Source organism: Lathamus discolor, chromosome 1, assembly GCF_037157495.1.
Source record: "Lathamus discolor isolate bLatDis1 chromosome 1, bLatDis1.hap1, whole genome shotgun sequence".
Taxonomy (NCBI): Eukaryota; Metazoa; Chordata; class Aves; order Psittaciformes; family Psittacidae; genus Lathamus; species Lathamus discolor.
Genome location: NC_088884.1, coordinates 74,276,286 through 74,294,304, shown reverse-complemented (window position 1 = coordinate 74,294,304; position 18,019 = coordinate 74,276,286). Strand labels below are relative to the sequence as shown.

Sequence of the window (18,019 nt, the reverse complement as noted above, 5' to 3'; positions counted from 1 at the left end):
AGGCTCTTATCTAGCAAGTTGTCATGATACGGTAGCTTAAAAAAATCCCTTTTTCCCCCATGTGCTCTTTACAGTCCATACTTCTATATGATACACTTTTAATGGAAATGGTTGATTGCATTTACTGTGAGCTTGCCTTAAATTTTGATATCATACTTGCACATCAACAAGTCTGTAAACATATACAAAAATTCTCAGTTAACAATGTATTCATTAAAGATTTCCCCCCTATTAAAAGTATATGTAGCTTGCTCTAGGTAAAGGGTATAGATTTAATTTTAAATCTAAACCAGAGATGTGTGCTTCTGTATAGAGGAACTTTCTCAGTCAAGGAAAATCATATTTTATATATAGACAGATGTAATCTGAAGTACTTTAAAAGTCACTTATTTCCCCCCCTCCCACCCCGCTGCCTTACTTGCAGCAAAAAGACCTTTTATTGAACTAAATGTCTCTTTTTTCCTTCCTAGAATTGATGTAACTGAAGTTCAGATAGCCATAACAATGCTGCTCTTGATATCTGCATATGGTGGAACAGCAATATGGGACTATAAGGTGAGTTCATTAAGTATTCAGAGTACTTGTTGAGTGTTCACAGTTCCTGTGGTATTTGAAGCTATCCTGTGTGAGTACCCTCAACACCTACTAGTTGTCTAATGTTCTGTTTCAGCTTATGTTACACTTGAAGGTTATTTTTATGTTGTAGTTAACTTGGATATAATGGTGTGACTTCCTATGCACAAATTTAGAGCTACATAGAGGAAAAAAGACCCCATCTGCCACATGCAAACTTCTGGTTTGGAACTAGTACTCTGCAGATACTTAAGCTTTAACAACTAAGTTTTGTTCTAGTTTTATTTCTTTTGTTTGTGACATACATTTCTGTTTACTTAAATGATTTATAGGATGCTTTATTTTAAATATAAAGATTAAATGCTTTAATCCAACAAAATCATGGGATGAAGTTAAGGGGTTTTGATTAACTAATCCATATTTACCTGCTGTTGGAAATGTACTGATTTTTAACAGTTATGTCACAGCTGATGCAAATATCTGTATTTAAAGAATTTACTTCTGTCCAAAAGCCATCCCCCTGTCTCTGGCTTTTATTCTTCTCTTTAAAGATGACTTTAGTGGACAGCATCAAAAGTACATCAGACTGATATCTTCATTCTTTCTAGGGTCTTTACTCAGAAACATCTAGTGCATGGAGGAGCTGAGACCATTCCATGCTATTGATAACCAGTGCAAATTAACCTAAATATAAACCACTAAGTAATTCAAATTAATTCCTGAGTTTATTCAGCAATTTTGTTTCCTTTTCTTATCCTGCGAGAGGCTTTTGTTCTGTTTTCAAACAACTTATTTTCATGTTGGAAAACAAAGTAGGCAAATTAGACTCTAATGATTGTTGTTTGGTATTAAAAGCTGTGGTAGTTATGCTGTATCTCAAAACAATCTATTCAAAAATATAGTCAATGGTTTCAATTTATTACTACATTTTTTTTTTTTTTTTTAATCCTCTGCTGCCTTTGGAAGTTTCCTTGAAACTGCAATTGATTCTGAAAGGTAACTGCTTAACTAAAATTTGTATCTGGAGACTGTTCTGAATGCAAAGATACAGCATACAAAGAACATGTACCAAAACACAAAGAAGGCAGATGGTGTTTGTGTTTCCTGTGGTTCAGTGTTGTGTTACCCTGTGAAACAGAAGGAACTGTCCTTCTGCCCCCTCCCATGCCTTGCAATGCAGTAGTTTGTGTCATGTTTTTCCTTACATAGTAAAAATATTTGAATACACTTTAAGGACAAACACAGTAAGATTTAGCTGAATTTTCAAGACCAGAACTGAAGAACTCAAAAGTTAAACATTATGAAAGAAATTTGTTGTCTCCTTAGTAAGGAAACAAATTCCAAACACTGTCCTTCTAAGCAAGAATTCTAATAAAACAATTGTTTAGGAGGTATCAGTAGGTTTTTTTAACACTTCTTAAAAAAGATGTTACCCTTAACTTTTAATATTTTTCTCTTGTTTTTCCTGCTAAGGTCCCTTTGGTGGGCTTAGAATTGAAGTTCCTTGCAGTTTTTGGCATATTATGTGGAACAGCACTTTCTTCGTTCAATTACTTCCGTGTCATCTTTGGTGGAGGAATTGGAAAGAACGGATCTACAATAGCAGTAAGTTGCTTTAAAAATCTGAATGAGGTTTGAGTAATACATGCCCATAATTTACTGCATTTTGTATCATCATAAGGGTTTTATTTGTTTAAGCATTTAAGCAGACAAGCATATGAGTGTTGGATGTCATTATCTACCTTCTGTCTACACATTACCTGATTTCTTCTGTCACAGGAACCAGCAATGAATTTTCTTAGAAATTGATTAGTGGTCACTGCAAAGGATACTAATAGTGTTGGTATAATGCTCAAGGACTTTTCCTGAGCTTTGGTTTTGTTTAATAGGATTTGCAATACCTGTAAAATGTGGACCTTACTGTGTGACCGAAGCCTCAGAATAGGAATTTTCTTTCCATTTGTATTTCAGGGAACAAGTGTTCTTTCACCAGGCCTGCACATTGGACTACTTCTCACACTGGCCATTATGATCTATAAAAAGTCTACAACTCAGCTATTTGAAAAACATTCTTGCCTGTATGTCTTGACATTTGGGTTCGTGAATGCCAAAATCTCACAGAAGCTGGTGGTAAGGAATCTCACTTCAGTCCTAAACCTCCTAAAACTAAACTGGTTCTTGGCTTAATGCTTACTGGATCAGTGGGTGCCGTGCAAGTTTTCCCATTCTGCTCTGATGCTGTATTACCAGCTTCATTATGACCAAGACACTGAACTAGGTTCAGGCTCCTACAGAGATTATATATGACATTGATGCAAACACATACTTATTGAAGGTTTTGGTTGCAGCATTCAGTTTTAACCTACTCCTAGAAATACGCTGTCTTTAACATCGTAACTCTGGTCCTTCAAGCGGTACTAACAGTGCTGCGGCTTCTGGTTTAGTTACCTGAAACAGGAATTTACCTTAATAATTAAAATGAAGAGATAAACAGTTTATCTCTTTTGTAATTAAAAACTTCATCAATGGATGAAAAAAGGTCAGCTTTACTACATATTTTTTACTTGTGAAAATCATCATAGAGCTCAAAGCTTCATCCAACCTGGCCTTCCAGGTATGGGGCAGTCACAACTTCTCTGGGCAGCCTGTGCCAGTGCCTTACCAGGATACAGTTGGTTTCTGGGCTGCAGGCATACACTGCCAAGTCATGTTGAGCTTCTCATCAATCCGCACCCCCAAGTCCTTCTCCACAGGCCTGCTCTCTATCAACTCTCTGCCAAGCCTGTGGCTGTGCTTGGGATTGCCCCGACCCAAGTGCAGGAACTTGCTTCTTGGCCTTGTTGAACTTCATGAGGTGTGCACCTCCCCACCTCTCAAGCCTGTTGAGGTTGCTCTGGATCTTATATAATAAAGTCCCTATGTAATAAAGCTAACAAATACCAACTGATAATTCAGACAGCGGTTACCACTGATTGAAGTGCTTGATATTGATTGAATAACCTGGAAAGAGGCTGCTTGGTCCTTAGGAAAGAAACTGGTAGGGAGCATCAGCCCCTGAAGCATTTGTGAAGCCCTTGGCCTGCCTGCTGATTGCCTCTCAAAAACAGTGGATAGCAGGCTGTTGCTAGGCAAGGGTGTCATGCCGGTTTGCTAGTAGTTAAACTGATCTTGAAGTGATTCCTTTTTGTGTCTTTCTTTTATATAGGTGGCTTACATGACAAAAAGTAAAATCTGTCTTCAGGACACTGCATATATTGGGCCAGGACTTCTAGTTTTGGATCAGTACTTCAATAGTTTCATTGATGAATATATTGTTCTATGGATAGCATTGGTAAGCATTTTGGTTTGTACTTTTCATTTAGTGCATACTTAAAGGAATGGATTGAGAACTGTCTCGGCCATTTCTGACTTGCTTAGATCTCAGCTGTTGCTGCGGCAGGAGGGGCAGGATACCATGTAAACATGTACCTTGGGAGCTAACTGGCTTCCTTGGAACAGAGATGTGAAAGTAAATCTACAGACATATCTCGTAATGATGGTTTAGTCCAGGTGGTTTCTTTAAAGTTATTTTGCAAACTGAAAACTAAACTTTGTTTATCAGACAGCACTTTGTTTAGTGCTGGGGTTTTGGGGCTTCATTTTTTTTCTTCTAAACTACCCTGTATCTTTATGTTAAAATGCTGTTAAACTTGTCATTTGGATGGATTCTGATTACAGTACTGATGAATTAATAGTAGGGGCAATTTTAAGAAATAATTAGATTTATTTTTTTAACCTGTTCTGTTTTGTTCTTTTGAAGTTCATATCCTTGTTTGATATGCTGAGATATGCCACTGGTGTATGCCTACAGATTGCTGCTCATCTTCATATACATGTCTTCCGAATTTCATCTCATCAAGCTCCTGAACAGGTTCAAAACCATAATGACTGATTAATTAGGTCAAGAACAAGAGAAGAAGCAGTTAGGGGAATGCTGAATGAAGCAGCCTGTCTTTTTTGGGGAAGAGATTAAGCTTTTCAAGAAAACAGTTTTATGAGAAAGCTCACTCTATCCTAGACGTTATCAGGTGTTAGAGTTACAAAGTCCTGCAGATTCTATTGTGATTGTTACTTTTGAACCAGGATGTATTTTTCCCCTGTGTTTTAGAGCATGAATACTGCATTTGAAACTTCTGCCATTTCCTATGAGGTAACTTTAATTTTGTACTTCTGGTCTGGTGAATGCAGGCTGCAAACCAAGATGCTACCAACCAGAATTCCAAGAGGAATTTAACTTTTCCTTAATCTTCTATTGTTAGTTTTTAAAGTCTTCTTGGAACTGCTGTGAAGTGGTAGTCAGGTATCAGTGAATACTGTACTGCATTATTAAGACTGGTAAAATGAGGCATCTGTGAGGTAAAACTACTCATTAATCTCTGTTCCAGTATTTCTAAAGAAAAAGCTACTGGATCAGTTGGATGAAGGAAATATAGCTCAGGAAAATTATTTTCTATGTCAAAATACTATGAAATACTATGAAGTTATGAGTGCCTTTAGGATCATGGATTCTCTCGTATCTAAGTACATAACCTACATGACTAAATACAATTTTAGCTTGTGTTTTATTTCAAGGCCAGTTTCTGGTTTTGTGGTCCCAGTAAAGTTTGCCTCATTGTACTCCATCATTATCTAGACTATAGGTAGTTGTGTACTTTGGGGGCACTTACTTTAACTACCTTAACATGCATCTGAAACTATACAAGTGAATGACCAAGTTCATTTATAAATGACTGTGACAATGCAGCCCATTCATATGTAACTCCCTCTGAAGTATGTTTGCTATTGCTGTGTTCATCTATCTTATAATCTGTTCTGTAGCTGTCACTGTACATTATCCAAACAAAATTGCATGGAGCTAAACCCACATGTATAGTAAAAATCTCCAAAACAGGAAGTCAGGCCCACTATCAGCCTTTCTCTTTCCTTAAGAACAGACCAACTGGCTAACATAATTTGCCTAGCTAAAGGGCTGTTGTTGGCATTAGGGAAAAGCTGAGTGAAAGTAGCTTATCACCTGCACGAGCAAATCATGACTTGCATGCAAACCCTATAAGCTTAAACTCCTTTAAAAAGGTACGTTTTGAATATGATTTTTGTAAAAAGCTGTTGAATGTGTCTGTTACCACTTTCAGTTGCTGATATGTAGCTGAGCTGTGAGTTCATAAAGTCCTTCCTGAACTGTAAAATAGAGTGCTATGATTTATTTTAAAAATATTACCACTGCAGCTTCCTAGTTGCACATTAATTCAAAAAGACTTCCTGAGGTGTTCAAGGAACTTTAAAACGTGACATGCTGTCTGCTAAATTTGGAGGGAATAAAATATTGTCTACCAAACTGCGTAAGAAGGATATGCTAATAGACTTGAGGGATAACTGTAACAGTTAATGCTAAAGGACCAGTACTCCAAGTGACTATTATCAATCCCAGATGAATCCTACTACTCCTGTTTGAGGCTGTGAAAGACAGCATCTATACATGAACATAGCCTGAGCCCAGCCCATGGGGAAGTAGAAGATGGTAAAGACCAGTTCAGTTTTTCTGAATACTGTAAACAAATTAACCACCTAAGGAAAATATATAAGCAACTTTTTTTAGAGTGAGAAGGTTTGGGTCCCCAGAATGCTCAAAAATGTCATGCAGTAGCAGGTGTAAGTTTTAAGGGTATGATTGAAGTATGTGGATGATAGGAAACATGCAGAAATCGGTCAGAAAACCAGAAACATGAGGCAATACTAACAAATAAAACCAGAAACATGAGGCAACACTACCAACCAACCTAGCACCAAGGATAGGAAGCAAGAAGTTTTAACTGTATTTCACAGCATCATCTAATTATCCTTGGAGGGCTGAGACTCAGCAGCACTGTTACAAAGCAGCAGTTACCTGTTACCTACCAGAGGCCCATATTACCTCATACATCCCTCTAGCAGTGTAACTTCTGTGTTTTCTCCTTCTCTGAGTCCTAGCAGACACAGAACAAAGACAGCTTCATACTGGTTGCTTGTTCAACTTCAGCTGCAACCTAATAGCTTAAGTTAGTACGTAAATTAGCCACCACTAATCTGGCTCCCAGAACTGGAGAACCATCATCAAATGGCTTGATCCTGAACTAAAAATACCAGAAGAATCTGTATGGACTGGTTTTGAAATACATTGTTACAAAAACATCACATTTGTGTGTGTGGGTGTGTGGTGTGGATGACTTTTGTTTTATCTACTATTGTATTAAGTCTAAGCATTAAATATGCTAGGAACTTCCTAATTTGTAAAGGTGGATATTTGGGCATAATGGGTTTCTGTAAAAAAAACCTGCATGCAGGCTAAGCTTTAATTTATACTGACCTACTGTAATGAGCTACATTGAAAGATAAATGCTTTATCCTTAAAACTTAGGCCTCTCTAACTTGCTAGTCATTTGGAATTGCAAGAAGTAATATTCCACCTCAAAGGCTTGTAATAACTAGTACTAACTAAATTAGCTGAATTACTTCTAGTGGTGGTTCTACAAGAACTATACACCCCAGTATGCACAATGTTTAATTATGCTTTCTTGAGCAGATGTAATATAAAGCTGTGAAACTCAGCTGTAATTCAACTGAAGAAACTTGCTTTTGAGACAAATTACAGCAGTTACTAAATATCTTACTAGTACAAAGATATTACAATGCCTAGGCTAACAAGAGTTAACAAAATTTACTTTAATTTACCATAATACACATCACTGAACAATCTTACATGAACTACATCATACTCTGTGAACATTTGTAACTGCTAATATGTCAGCAGACTAAATTTTGAAACTATGAAAATCTTGAAGTCTGCAGCTTGTGAAAAATGCTTCTATTTGTACAATGTATCTAAAGGCCTAAAGTTATTGCTTAAAACCTGGGTAATGCATTTTTCATTAATTCTGCCCACTGTTACAATTTGTCATTATAAAAAGTGAAACAATTGAAACTCTTCAGTGTTATTGAAAGTGAGTATTTGTCAGTTAAAGACTGGACAGACAGTAAATGGTTTGAAGTCCATATTGTGTTCTCCCCCTCCCCCAAGTAATAAATTTACTAAGATATTTATAACATTATCAGACACAAGATTAGAACAATCCAGGAAAGCATTTAATAGAAACTTTAAAGCATTTAAATCTTAACATATTTCTCTATGGCTAATGCCTATACTTGTATCATGTTACTTAGGTACAAGTTGTTTCTCCATTGAGCCATCAGAATAACATGGACTGAAGAGACTTGCGAACAGTTGCCATCTCCTGCTGTTGCTGTTACAAGAAAAGGAGATAATACTGAACAAATGCCATATCAATATGATTCCTTTGAGCCAATTAAAAGAATGTCAAATGACGTTTTTATAGAATGTTCTATTTTTGCATTTAACTAACTTTTTCATGGATCTGGTACGTACAGTGTCCATCATAATCTTCTTCTGCAACATAGTCATTTCTTTGCGGAGTTCATTTTGTACACCAGCTAGAAGATTTTCATTGCTCTTCTCCAGCTCTTCCATGCTCTGAAGTTAAGGATAGTCTTAACTCAAAACTCTTCAATGTCAAAGGGTTAATTTCAAACAAATAAACCACTATTCAGACTACTACAGTTCAATTTTTTACAGCTGCAGTGGTCACTGATAGTTAAGTAGTTTTGTCCTGAACTTGACAGACAAATCATACATGACTTTATATTCCCATCTGCATTCCTGTTTAAACAATATGGGCCCTGTAAAGGAAATGGTCCCCTCCGCTCAGCATCTGTGAGGTCTTGGCTAGTTATCCTGCATTTCAATAAAGAGTTCTACAAGAAAAGACTAAGCAGACATCTGTCAGGAATGATAGAGACTTGGTATGAATACAACCTTGGAGACTTAAGTAAGGACTGTAAAACCCATTAAATTTCCATCTCTACAGACTTATGCCCAAATAAGCCAAGTAAAGGTCACTGGTTATCTTTCCCTCTGTACGTACAATTATGCCTAACTCTGTGTATGTGTGTAGCTGCATTTTCCTTGACTTGTATTTAGTTAAGCTTATTTGAGGCTTGATTTCTACCTTTTGATCTTCTTTGAAGAATCAAAGTAATACTTGACCTTCTGTTCATTTTTTAATCTTTGATGAAAACGTTTTTGACATTTTGGGAGTTATAATTTATTAATGTTTCTGTAATATCCTCTGTACACTTCAGCTATCTGAAAATAAGAACTGTTCTATTTCATATTTATTGTTACAAGCTACCCGACTTGAAAAAAACCCAAGCATATTTATCATAACTAACTGCAATTTAAAAAAGGGACCAGTTAGGAAATTACTTGAACAGAAATTAAGGTTTGTCAGAAACTGGCAGACTTGAATCTGCCCCATGTACTAGTATATACTGGAGTCCACCCATCTAGAAAACAGCTTGGCAGAAAAGAACCTGCGGTTCCTGGAGGGCACAGATGAAGACAGCAGTGTGCCGTTGCAGCAAAGGCAGCCAAAGAGCTCCTGGGCTGCATTAGGATGAGTATTGTCAGCAGGCAAAGAGGGGTGATCTTTCAACTCCATTCATTCAGCACTGGTGAGACCACATCTGGAGTGCTGGGTCCAGTTCTGGGATCCCCAGTAGAAGAGACATGAACATACTGAACAGAACCCAACAAAGGGCCTTGGAGATGATTAAGGGACAGGAGCATATCTCTTACAAGAGTAGATTGAGAGAGCTGGAACTGTTCAGACTGGAGAAGGAAGACAAGGTTCAGGGGGAATCTTACTTACGTACAGAAGTACCTGAAGGGGTAGGGAGGATGTGCAAAAACGATTCAGCCAGGTTCTTGAGGTGCCCAGTGACAGCACCAGAGGCAATGGGCACAAACAGGAAACAGGAAATTCCCACGGAACATCAGGAAACACTTTTTTACTGTGAGAGTGACTGAGCACTGAACAGGCTGCCCAGACAGGCTGTGGAGTCTCCATCCTTGGAGATAGTTTTTGAGTTATCTGTACGTAAGTCCTGAACAAGCAACTCTAGGAAACCCTGCTGAACCACCTGTGGGCTGGACCAGATGACATCCAGGTCTCTTCCAGCCTCAGCCCTTCAGTGTTTCTATGGTGCTGTGCCCCTGCATTTGTTACAAAAACAAATTCAGGGCACTTTTGCTTTCCTCACAGTTTAGATTTCTAATAGCTTACTTAGAAAACCGAGGGGTGGAAGGAAGTTCTAGGAACAAAGTGTTTGGTTCTTAATGTAAAGTTACAAGAAAACTTTTTCTTGCAAAGAAGTTGAACTTCTTAGTAGTTATGTTTTTGTTTGGGATTTTTTGTTTGTTGTCTAGTATATTAGTTACTGTGTTAAAAAAAACCAAACAAAAAATCACACCACAGTTGATTGGCATGAATCATATCTTTGAAACACATTATCTCTGTAAGCACTATCCAAAAACAAACAAAAAAGAGGTGTTTGTAGGGAATCCCAGTAAATACAAAAATTATGCATAAAGCAACAGGAAAGTTAAGTGGGTCTGATTACAAATCTATCCAGCTGGGCAAGTTTTCACCATAAAGCTAATTCCATCAGATTCTTCCTGTTAACATTTTAGGGAATGCTTACCTTGAATACCAAGCTTACAGAAAGGGACAGCCTTTCTAATGAATGTTGCTTAGGAAGAGATGAAGGGAGTTCTAACTGGGCAATTTTAAGGGAATTACAATTTACTTTAAGGGTCACTTTCTTACATGAAGCAGCAATAGCTGGAAAGGTTAATGACATTAAAAAACTGGTTTCTATTTCTCATGATGGTGGATGCACCTGCCAGCAGTAATAAAAGCCAAATGAATTGCAGCCTAAGATGTATTTTTACTAGATTGTCACGTTTCACTGGTTTAAATATATACAAAAAATCTAAGGGAATAATTAAGAAAAAATCTTGATGATTTAACTGACCTACATAACCTTTCAACTGGTACAAAACCATATTCTGTTTAGAAAGTGTTCTCTGAGGGTTATGCCTAGATATTTGAAACAGGCAAGCCCATCAGACCCCCGTTAGAACACATTTAAGTAAATTATGATGCAATGTTTATGCATGTATAGAGAGAACAAGCTATATTCATAGCAAATAAGGGAAAGATACTAACATGAATATTCAAGCAAGGCTATTATTTTCCTTAAATGAGCCTTAAATCTCTGAATGTCATAAAGGCTGAACTCATACAGCTTTTTTAATTGATAAGGATCGACTGCCTTGTAAGAAGAAAACTTACTGTACCTTTAAGAACTGCTCATAGAGCTGCTTAATGGTTTTCAGTCTCTGACTTTGAACTATTCTTGCCTGTTGAAAAACTTTTTGTTGCTGACGAAGCATATTCTGAAGCAGAAGCAAAAGAAAAAACTAATGGCATTAGTTAGCCAAAACGCTGGGACAGCAACACTAATGTCATTTATCAGAATCAGAAATTATGTCTTCAGTGGAAATGTGGGTCATGTAATAGAGATCTCTGCCTGAAGAGTTATCCTTGTTCTTATTAATGAAAGAAAGACTGAAGACTGGATTAAGCCCTGAGTTACCTCCTGAGGTCCCTTCCAACCTGAATTATCCCTGTGAGACACTATAAGGATTGCTATCCAGGACAGTTCTCAAGGGTATCCCTGGGAAATGTGTTGACTAGGGAAAAGCAAAACTTGCATGATGTTGATGTATTTGTACTCCCAACATTTGCAATTATATTCTATCATAATAGCTCCTTTCCTCTTTCAATGATCAAATTCTCATACATTTACTATATACAGGCATATTTTTAAGAAGTGCATGTGAAGGCAACTATTTTCTTTTACTCATGTGTTCCCCAAACCCAAAGACTATGGATGCACAGGAACAGCATACAACTTTCTTCTCCATAAATAGTCTTGGTTTTTCTCAATCCATTCCTAGCCTAGGACATCACTAGTCGCCATTTATAAACTTGCAGTAAAGTTCATAAATGGCACTCCACTTTCAAATACATCCCAAAACTTGTATTTACTTTGAGAGCCACCAAACTTGGAAGAATTTTTTTTATCAAGAGGAAAACAATCATATGGGGTTTTTTTAAACTACATAAAGTGGTTTTACATTTCATGAGTGTCTGAACAATATTCCCTCCTTGAGAAAATACCATAAAAGTCATGTTGGAAACCCACCGCTAGTTTTTCTTCCTGCTCCTCTGCTTTCTGCACATCTACATCCCATTGCTGAAATAAAGTCAGGAACTGCTGGGAGAATTCATGATTGAGCTTCTGCCTATAAACACACACAACCCGTAAGAATGACAAATGCTACGAAGAATTGCAAGGGAAGCTAAGGGTCAACACACACACACGGTAAAATAACAGGAGCTGGCATAGATTAAAACCCAGGCTATTTTGACATCAGGCCCTAACTGAATACTGTATGCTTTGAAAAACTGAACGCACATACATACACATATACACTGAGTGAATGTGGATTAAATACACATATACATATGGTAAGTATAGATGTATTTACTGCATTTTTCTAACCTAACTACAGACCTTGGGTTTAACACATGGGTTTCTAATGAAAGAATTGATTAGCACATTCTTTAGTTCATTCTACTCTAGTTTCTATGTAAACTTACATTTTGTCAATGTAAGTTTCAAAAATATGTATGTAAAAACACTAAGACAGTTACAAGTATTGCTGGCTTCCAGTTTTTAGTGGTCTCATTTTTCAGTTTGCTTCACCTCTAGTAGCAGCTGTAGTAATTAAATACACCTTTAGAGGCAAGAGGAATGTTATATAGAGTGAAAATTATTTACAATGCAAAAATGAAAATTTTTCTTTATTAACCAGAATAGTATAAAAGTTTTACTGAACATTTCTCAGTTTTCAAGTTTAAACAAAAAAAATCCAAGTGAAGCGGAAATCAAAAAAAACAACTGTTGACCAGCAGGTTGAAGGAGGTGATCCTGCCCCTCTACTCTACTCTTGTGAGACCTCACTTGGAGTGTTGTATACAGTGCTGGTGCCCTCAACATAAAAAGGACATGGAACTGTTGGAACAAGTCCAGAGGAGGGCCACGAGGATGATCAGGGGACTGGAGCACCTCCCATATGAAGACAGGCTGAGAAAGTTGGGGCTGTTCAGCCGGGAGAAGAGAAGGCTGTGTGGAGACCTCACAGCAGCCTTCCAGTATCTGAAAGGGGCCTATGAGGATGATGGGGAGGGACTCTTCATTAGGGACTGCAGTGGTAGGACAAGGGGCAATGGGTTCAAACTTAAACAGGGGAAGTTCAGATCAGATACAAGGAAGAAGTTCTTTCCTGTGAGGGTGGTGAGCCACTGGAATGGGTTGCCCAAGGAAGCTGTGAATGGTCCATCCCTGGTGGTGTTCAAGGCCAGGTTGGACAGAGTCTTGGGCAACATGGTTTAGTGGGAGGTGTCCCTGTGTATGGCAGGGGGGTTGGAACCAGATGATCTTATAAGGTCCTTTCCAACCCTGACTATTCTATGATTCTATGATTGCTTAAAGGACAAAAGTAACATCAAAGGCCATTTTCCATAAAGATAAAACAGAAGTAAACCCAGCTCTTTAAGGCACCTTGCTCTCAAAATTCCAAATCTTAACTTTCCCTATACAAAGGAGAAAGCACTATGCAGTAATTGTAATTACTGTCAGTTTAACCAAGTGAACACAGCTGGAGGCAGCAGAAACAGAGGACCTGAGCAGATCATTTAACTAGCAGATACACTGCTATTTAATTGCAAGATGCACCAAGTAGCCTGCTGTAACACAAAAGGGAACTTGATTATCACAGGTTTGATAAACAAGGGTGTTACCTTTGATCCTGCTGTGTTTTCCAAACATGTTCAATCTTCTGGTTACTAGTTTTTAGTGAGGCTTTTGTATACATTTCTAATCTTTTCCTCTTAGCTAAGAGAGCCTTGTTAATGTCAGCTAAAAATGAAAGAATATTTACAGCTTCAGACTACTGAGATACATTGGGCTTTTTATCAAAAATGCTGATGAGTTACACTTTGGAAAAGAGAACAAAGTGTGTTTTGATGCAAAGAAGCTAATGTAATCTGGGTGCTGCTGTGTTTTAGGTGTTCCTCCACCTGATGTTGGCACTGGTGAAACTGCTGCTTCCCTTAGCACCCTGTACGTTCTAAGCAACACTTGGCCTTTGGAGTTGCAACTGCTCATTACCCAGCCCCACCAACTACTTGAGCATCTGCTTCAAGTCCCACCTCTCTCAGGGGCCCCACCAATTAGAACCTATCATGCTGTGATCCAGTTTTTGCTTCTTTCTTTATTCTGAAGGTGCAGAGCACAGACTACTCTCTAGCTCATTCTGTATCACAACTACTGCCAAAATTCTTGTATAAAATGAAAACTATTTTTTTCTATTTTGCTTATATTGCAATTTACATGCTCCTTATTTCCCACTCATGTCTTGCAATCCCCAGTCCCTTTTATGTTGTTTTAACAAAAAGATGAGTAAGAATTACAGTTCTTAATCACATTGTCCCTTTTCTCTACATATAATCACTACCTCTTAAATGTCACTTTAAAATTGGAATTGATAATCAAAAGCACTTTTTCCTTTGTAATTACCTACACTAGTATATCTCACTTTATATGTTGTTATTCCCACATTTTCTTTCTCTTTGCTCTACTTAGATATAACTTTTTTTTTTCCCTGAAAACCAGCTTTTTTCAGAAATGCTGAAAAATGCTACCAAGACTGGTCACTTGATGTAAATCTTGAAACTTATTTTATGGTAAGGAATTTCTGCCAGTTCTGCAACTTAAGTATGAATTGGCTTTTAATTTATTGGAATGTAAATGTACTTACCTCCAAATCTTTCCAGCATATTCTGTACTTCACCCCTACAAAACAGCGTTTAAAATTTTTATTCGCCCATTTTCTAACTTTAGAGTAAGACACGCTATATATGCTTAAAACTCGTTTTATTCCCATGCCTATTACTTGTAAGTGGTGAAAGGGCTGCTGCTGCAAAATGGAACTCCTCCTCTTCTCCTGTGAGGTCTTTTTTAGACCAATCTGATTTAAAAAAAATAAACTACTAATCTAGTAACCTACTCCCCTGTAAAAAGGCAGTATTAGGTATTTCAAGTGTCTTGAGTAAAGGAGGATGGTAAATAAAATTGAGCATTCTCTACACGAAAAGTATTTGGAACATCAAATGAAAACAAGTCCATCATAGTTATCATGAGTGGCATAGTAAGAAAAATCCAAGACAAATAATAACAGGATTGTTTCTACAGTATCTTTAAGATGATGACACCAGTGTGTAAGACACTGGTACAATAGCTGACAAGTCTGAAAAGGGACATGGTGGGTAAAGAAAATTTTTATCTTCGTTTTATATCATCTTCTCCACAGGATGTCACTTCTCTTTTACTCTTCAAAAATGAAAAAAAAAAAAGGATCTTCAACAGCTATAACATTGCTAAAAAATATTTCAACATACATCTTTTTTTTACATTACTGCCTGTAAATACTGTATTTCATAAGATTTATCTGTAAATAGAATGTATTTTTCATGCAATACTTGGATTAAAGTACTGTTAGTATGTTCTGACAACTAAAATCAAGGGGGAGAAAATTAATGAAATTATCAGCAATCTCGGATAAAACTTAGATCATCTTCTGACAGAAACAACATTAAGAATTCTCATAATTATATAATTTTTTTATGCATGTCCAAAAGTGTCTACAAAGAATCTGCAAAATTACTCATTTTAAAGTATTCCTTTTCTTTTTAACCTACAACTACTGTGTTATCTGTAACCTGATTTTTGAATCAAATACCACAAAGGACATAACAAATAACCAAAATCGGTATATTTAAGACTTGCTTATTTTGAAAGACAAAAATAAACAAAAAAATCCTAATAATCCTTACCCTACATCATCTGGAACCACATGAGTAGTCACCAAAGGTCTTTTCTTTCCATGCTTGTCCATTACTGGCGTTTCACCTTAATACAGATTTTAAAAAGATTTACAAAAGTATATTTTGTTGAGGTTATTTGAATTAAAAGTGTAGTTCCTTTTCTGTAATGCCACTTCTACGAATATGTCTCATGGATCTCAGTTGCCATCCGTAACACATGCAGCTCCTAAAATTTGAATCTGGATTTGACATGGTGGTGAATTATTCTGCAAGGCTAGATTTGAGCTGGCACTGCCTTGAGTTCCTCTGGGCTGATCCCAACCACTTGTAATTTCTTTGTCCACAACTACACAATTATTCCCAACTCACAATGTAACAATCATCAGAAAGGTAAAATAATCTGAAAGTTGAAAAAGACTTATCTGTAAGAATTTCATGTTACTCTAAAATATGCATTGAGATTATGTAGTCTGACATAAAAAAAAAAAATCACAAATAGATATTTATCTTCTTTCAAAAAAGAAAAAAAATCCTTTGTTGTCAGGTTTCTATTAATGAGTTGGGAGACATTTAGTCTGAATGAAGGAAGAAAGGGAGAAATTAAAGAGAAAGAAACACAGATATTACTGCTGAAAGACAAAAATCCAGAGTTACGTCAAACTTTACAAAAACCTATCACGTGATGAGAACTGAGTTTTTAAGAAAAATCCACTTTTTTATATGACACTTCCTCAAAATCAAACAAGAATCTGTTGATGAATTTTCTTTTTTCCCTCAGCTTTATATGCTTTCTTCAGCTCATTCCTCGTGAAGTACTCTTAACCCTGCCAGCATTAAGACTCCGACTACCCTACCCAACTCAGCACTCCATAGAAGCTGAGCTCTTCTGTTCAATCCTCACCTCACAATGCTCTATGCAGCCAGGTGATAGAAGAATATGGCATTAAAATAAGGTAACAAAATCACATAACAAAATCCTAAAGACTTCACCTGTAATTTTAAGACATTAATAGTGCAATAGACAGAGCTCTTCTACTTTGTTATCTTCAAAATTCTATTAAAATTATATACTAGGAAGTCAATTTGCAATAGGTTCATAATAAACATGAACCATGCTTACACAAACACTCGCTAACACCGAAGTCTCTTCATTCATAGTCAGAAATGCTATGAAGTTCAAGTTTAAAAAAAATACTAAAAAATTACATAAAGACCTTCTCTAATATCTTCCTCTGATCCACTCAGCTCTTTTCTTTCCTCCTGAAAGTCATAGGCAGGTATGGCTTGATCTTCAGGTGCTGGTTTACTAGCTTTTCCTCCATGCTTTCTTCCTGATGGAGCCATAATAAGGTTTTCTTCCTACCAAAGCAGTATGTTGTATTTGTTAACTTTCCCCACAATATTTTGAAGATAAATTATGTTTCCTTGCTTACGTTGACCTGTTATAGACACCCTTGTAAACAGTTTCCAACTCTAAGGATACTCAAGCAGTCAAACTGCTTTAGTTTCAAGGTAATCCAAAGGATTACCCATCAGTAGTGGTGGTAAGAATAAACACCAGGGCTAGTAGGCACATACTTGATTCTGCTGAAAAACAAAGAACTAAATTATGCACTTTCTTACGATGTCTGTGTGTCTCTGTGCTGCTAAACAAAGTGCAACTTTGAAGTGCATTCATATATTTTATCTGACAGTTTCCTTTGTACTGAAAATCAATATATAAAGCAGAACTCCTCAGCCCCTCGTGGACTGTAAAACAACTTGCTGCCTCACAACCCCACATATCCTTCACCTATCCTCTGTAGCTACCTGCTTCAGCCAACTCAAGTATCTTCAATCCACAGTTGTGTACTAAACAACTACTTTTCAGAGAAACTCACCTCCTTTTTTTCACCCTGCCTAGAGGTGTAAAATAAACCAGCACCTGTGTGCATTTCCTGTGTGGGGCTTTTCATCACCTGGCCCACCTCTTCCTACCTCAAAGCAGGAAGGGACATAAGCCTGCACCACACCACACCAGGTTTTGGGGGGAAGCCACTGAGGTGTCCTAACCTTATTCCTTACTCTCCACACAAACATCTTCCATCCCCTGCATTGGCCCCTTCTCCACTTTCACCCCCACACAGCACCCATCACAGCCGCTGCCTCCACACAAGGAGGGGACCCCACCAGCGGCAGAGAGAGAGGGCACCTCACACCCCCCCCAAGCAGAGCGCACACCGCACCCAAACCCCCTCGGCCCTGGCTCGTATAGAACCTCTCGCTGCCTTTGAAGCTCCCTCTTGTGCTCCCGCGCCCTTCCCGGTGACAGAGACGGCCGGGAATGGCAGGAAGCAGTGTCCACCTCAGCAGCCCCCTCCCTTGAGGCAAAGGCGGGAGAGCGTACGGACCGCACAACAGGCCGCGAGTGCATGCGCACTAACACCACGCCCCCACCCGGGGTCCTCAGGGCGGCATCTGCGGTCTCGGCCAGGCACGTCGGGCAGGTTCAGCATTAA

General features: G+C 37.7%; 2 protein-coding genes across 5 annotated transcripts in view; one reads left to right on the top strand and one right to left on the bottom strand.

Moving 5' to 3' along the window:
- CHPT1 (choline phosphotransferase 1) overlaps window positions 1-7,971 on the top strand; it is a 21,366-nt gene extending 13,395 nt beyond the window's left edge. The window contains exons 4-9 of the mRNA XM_065680582.1: window positions 471-555; window positions 2,047-2,178; window positions 2,545-2,703; window positions 3,779-3,904; window positions 4,373-4,483; window positions 7,810-7,971. Coding sequence (XP_065536654.1) covers window positions 471-555; window positions 2,047-2,178; window positions 2,545-2,703; window positions 3,779-3,904; window positions 4,373-4,483; window positions 7,810-7,854 — 658 coding nt within the window. The 3' untranslated portion in view covers window positions 7,855-7,971. The remainder of the gene's footprint in view (window positions 1-470; window positions 556-2,046; window positions 2,179-2,544; window positions 2,704-3,778; window positions 3,905-4,372; window positions 4,484-7,809) is intronic.
- SYCP3 (synaptonemal complex protein 3) lies at window positions 7,292-18,019 on the bottom strand. 4 transcript variants are annotated; one of them, XM_065680621.1, is made up of 9 exons: window positions 17,779-18,019; window positions 16,736-16,880; window positions 15,531-15,606; window positions 14,456-14,490; window positions 13,437-13,554; window positions 11,776-11,875; window positions 10,865-10,963; window positions 8,033-8,137; window positions 7,292-7,889 (listed from the first exon to the last, which is right to left on the bottom strand). In XM_065680621.1, the coding sequence occupies exons 1-9, from the start codon at window positions 17,932-17,934 to the stop codon at window positions 7,836-7,838; spliced, it is 888 nt and encodes a 295-aa protein (XP_065536693.1). In that variant the 5' UTR covers window positions 17,935-18,019; the 3' UTR covers window positions 7,292-7,835. The 4 variants fall into 4 exon arrangements, with proteins under 4 accessions (XP_065536693.1, XP_065536674.1, XP_065536666.1 ...); XM_065680602.1 differs by having other exon boundaries at window positions 7,292-8,137; window positions 17,866-18,016; XM_065680594.1 differs by having other exon boundaries at window positions 7,292-8,137; window positions 17,779-18,015.